Source organism: Catharus ustulatus, chromosome 23 (assembly GCF_009819885.2).
Source record: "Catharus ustulatus isolate bCatUst1 chromosome 23, bCatUst1.pri.v2, whole genome shotgun sequence".
NCBI classification, from domain to species: domain Eukaryota; kingdom Metazoa; phylum Chordata; class Aves; order Passeriformes; family Turdidae; genus Catharus; species Catharus ustulatus.
Genome location: NC_046243.1, coordinates 4,456,616 through 4,460,032, shown reverse-complemented (window position 1 = coordinate 4,460,032; position 3,417 = coordinate 4,456,616). Strand labels below are relative to the sequence as shown.

At 51.2% G+C, this 3,417-nt stretch overlaps 1 protein-coding gene across 1 annotated transcript; it reads right to left on the bottom strand.

Moving 5' to 3' along the window:
• Positions 1–290: 290 nt before the first annotated feature.
• On the bottom strand, positions 291–2,650 carry LOC117006280 (cathepsin G-like). Its single transcript, XM_033078656.1, has 5 exons — positions 2,536–2,650; positions 1,949–2,114; positions 1,314–1,455; positions 941–1,198; positions 291–470 (listed from the first exon to the last, which is right to left on the bottom strand). Exons 1-5 carry the CDS (start codon positions 2,588–2,590, stop codon positions 291–293), a joined length of 801 nt encoding a protein of 266 aa, XP_032934547.1. The 5' UTR covers positions 2,591–2,650.
• Between the last annotated feature and the right edge of the window lie 767 nt (positions 2,651–3,417).

Genomic DNA, 3,417 nt, shown 5'->3' with positions numbered 1-3,417 from the left:
ACACTCAGGGTTTGCATCCAGTTCCCAAGAAGGCTGCAGACACGAGCAAGTTTGAAGATGCTTTTATTGAATGCCAGAAAGCAGAGCTGGAGCAACAATGGGAGAAAGGGAACAATGGGAAGCTGTGTGGACTCAGGAGCTGCATTTTCACTTTGCCACAGAGACTCTCCTTGCTGCAAAAGCCTGTGCCTGCACCACGGGGGCTTCTCTGAGCCCAGCTCAGCTGCCCCTGGGAGCTTCTGAGCACCAGCAGGTGTTTGATGCATTGTGGAGAAGGGACACTGAGCATTTTATTGGGAGGATGGAGAGGCAGGCAGCTCTTGGAGTGCAAACCTCCTCAGCTGCTGAGGTATCCAGGGCACAAAATGGGAGACTCTGGTAAATGCCGCAGGGAAGAGGAGGCCTGAAGGTCTACGTGAAACAATGCCATGAGCCTTCTGATTGCAGATTAATGGGCCACCAGAATCACCCTGTGTCATGAAAGGAATGAGAGGGGTCAGACATGCTCTCCCTGCCTTGAAAAACAAGTTTCCTCTTCCCTCCCTCCATGTGAAGAACCTCCTGTTCCAACCACCTCCCCCTCCTCCAGCTCTGCAGGGTCTGTAGCTGCCTCACTACTCCTCTGAGCCCACCCATGAAACAATTCAGGCTGGAGACTCTTTGAGATTCAAAAGCTCAAAAATAACATAGACCAACTAAAGAATATCCACACCAAAGCACTGGCTAGACTGGGTAGAACATCCCCAAGGAAGTAAAAATCAAGTTAAGTTGATAGGTAAGAAAATGCACCCCAATTCAGGGAACACATCAGGTTCAGAGCTTCAGCTCTTCATTCTGAAGGTCCTGGGTCACTCTGGCATCCTTTTATCTTCACCTGAGAACCAAGGTGACAGCCCAGTCCTAAACTCCTCCCAAGCTTGCAGCCCAAAGCAACACTTACATGGCAAGTTCCCTTTGTGCCATTCTCATCACCAACACAGATCATGGACTGACGCCGGTATTTACGGAATTGCTGCAGACATAGCGTGTCATTTTGCACCTTCAGAACCACCTCCATCATCACATTGGTCCTGTTATTTCCCAAAGACGTCCGGCCCCAGCCAGCCACCTCACATTCAGTAGCTACTTGCACACCTTCATTGTGTCTGGGTAAGGTTATTGTTTGCACATTCGCATTGATCGTGGCATTTGTATCCAGCTGTCAGACAGAGAGAACATGGGGTGAGAGCCAGCCAAGGATTAGGAACAAGTTCAGAGGTTGGGGAAGTGAGCAGGGGGAGATCCCCAGGAAGGAAGGATTTGTTGGGCCATACCTTCAGCAGCGCAATGTCATTTACATGGCCATCAGGATCATAGTTGGGATGGACTACAAAGTTTCTAACACGGATCCTCTGCTGGCTCTGTTCTTGGACGCGGATGTTGTGGGCTCCCAGAATCACAGTGACATTCACTGTCCTGCCAGGAAACACCAACATGTTCCAGCTGCATTGGCCACAGGAACACAGCCCCCAGTGCAGGGGCTTGCAGGGAGCTGGTGCTGGGATAAACCTCCCCAGAGAGCAGCTCTCAGCAAGTTGTCCTCTGTCCCTGGCTCCCTTCCACAGCCCAGCTGAGGATCCCTCACCCCACACTCACACGGGTGGCAGCTGCCCCACGCTGAAGGCAAAGGGAGGCAGGGCAGGGGAGACACTGGACCCTCTTGTCCAGCAGTAGCTCTAAGCCATGCTAGGATCCATGACCCTGGAGACCACTGTGAGCATTCCTGTCCCCAAGGACACTCAGCTCCTGCCAGACAATTCCTGCAACTCACAGGGATCACTCAGCTCCAAAGATCCCTGCTCTGGCTGAAGAGACACAGGGCGCTGTTTCAGACAATACCAGGGCTGAGGCCCTTTGGGTCAATGTGAGACTCAAAAAATTCTCCAGTATAAGAAAGACAGGCTCTTACCCATTTTTAGCCACACAGTGAGCTGCTGAGAGCACTGCATCCGGGCGAATCAGGAACCCTCCACAGTAAGAATGAAACGTGCCAGTATTATTTGTAACTTGGATTTTTAAATAAGCCATGTAGGGTCTGGAATGGGGCACAACTTCATTCCCACCAATGATCCTTCCTGGAGGAGGGATGGGAAATATGAATATGATGTTTGCCTTTTTTTCCAATCTAGTTTGGGGCTGCATGAAGGGAGAGGGTCATCCTCTGGTGTCATGTGCCAGTGATAGCAGCAACTCTCCTTCCTGGGGCTGTCCAAAGCATTGCTGCTGCAATGGAGAGAAAGACAAGCAGCACTGTCTGGGGTGCCTGAACATCCCTGGCTCTGGATAACTGAAATGCCAGCAAAGGGCACAGCTCTGGTGCCTGTGATGCCTCACTGGTTTCAGGCACACCCTGAACTGAGAGATAAGAGGAGAGAGGAAAGTAGGAGAGTAGAGATAGGAGAGAAGGCGAGGCAGGAACCTTGCCTGAGATTGACTACTCAGTGTCCATCTGTGCCCTTGCAGGTTCTTGTCTAAGTCCCCTCTCTGTGTACTCACCAGCCCCAGCCCAGGGCAGGACAAAAGCACTTGAGATCAGAAGGAGAAGCAGCATCTTCTGCCACTGTCCTGATGACCAGTTGATGTGGCCAGGCAGGAGATAGGTACAGAATGATGACCTCTATAAATGTGGTGTGGAGCTGACACAGGAAACCTCAGCCTGCCTGCAGCCATGTCATTTGCTGTTTTTGATTTCACAAGCACAGACTGTGGTTTGGAGAGTGTTTCATGACATTCTCTGCGTTTTTGTCACAATCTTCTCAAAAAGCTGGAGAGATCTGGGCTTGTTCAGTGCACCCACAGTGCACAGGGACAGCAATGGGTGATCTGTTGAGTGCATATCCCATCAGAGACCGTTGGAGAGAGCCCATTAGACCCTGCATATAGGCTGGTTCTTTCTATACTTTTTTGTTTTTGTTTTTGTTTTTGTTTTTGTTTTTGTTTTTTTTTTTTTTGTTTTTGTTTTTGTTCCCCACCTTTTCAACTGATAAGAATGTGGAGAGCTGGCCAGGACCAGGCAAAGATCCTGGTTCTTATCAGAGGGGCTGACTGCCATCAGAGATGTCCTTGGGAAATCAGAAATCACCAATCAGAGGAGCTAAGGGACAAGGCCAGTGGGAGCCTCACAGCCTCAAGCACTGGTGTTCTCGATGATCTGACAAGTCCATGGTGATGGGAAAGGCTGAGGTCCAGCTGGGAAGGCAGCCTGTGGGCCCAGGTCCAGATCAGCAGGTGCCCTGGCCAGGTGCAGGCCAGGAGGAGCAGGGTCAGTGTGTGCAGGAGAAGGGGAGCAGCCCTGCCTGAGCCTCTCTGAGCCCTCCCTGGCACCTCTGGCTCCAGAGTTACAAGCTGCAAGGGACTCAGCCCTCGTTTCCCTGACCC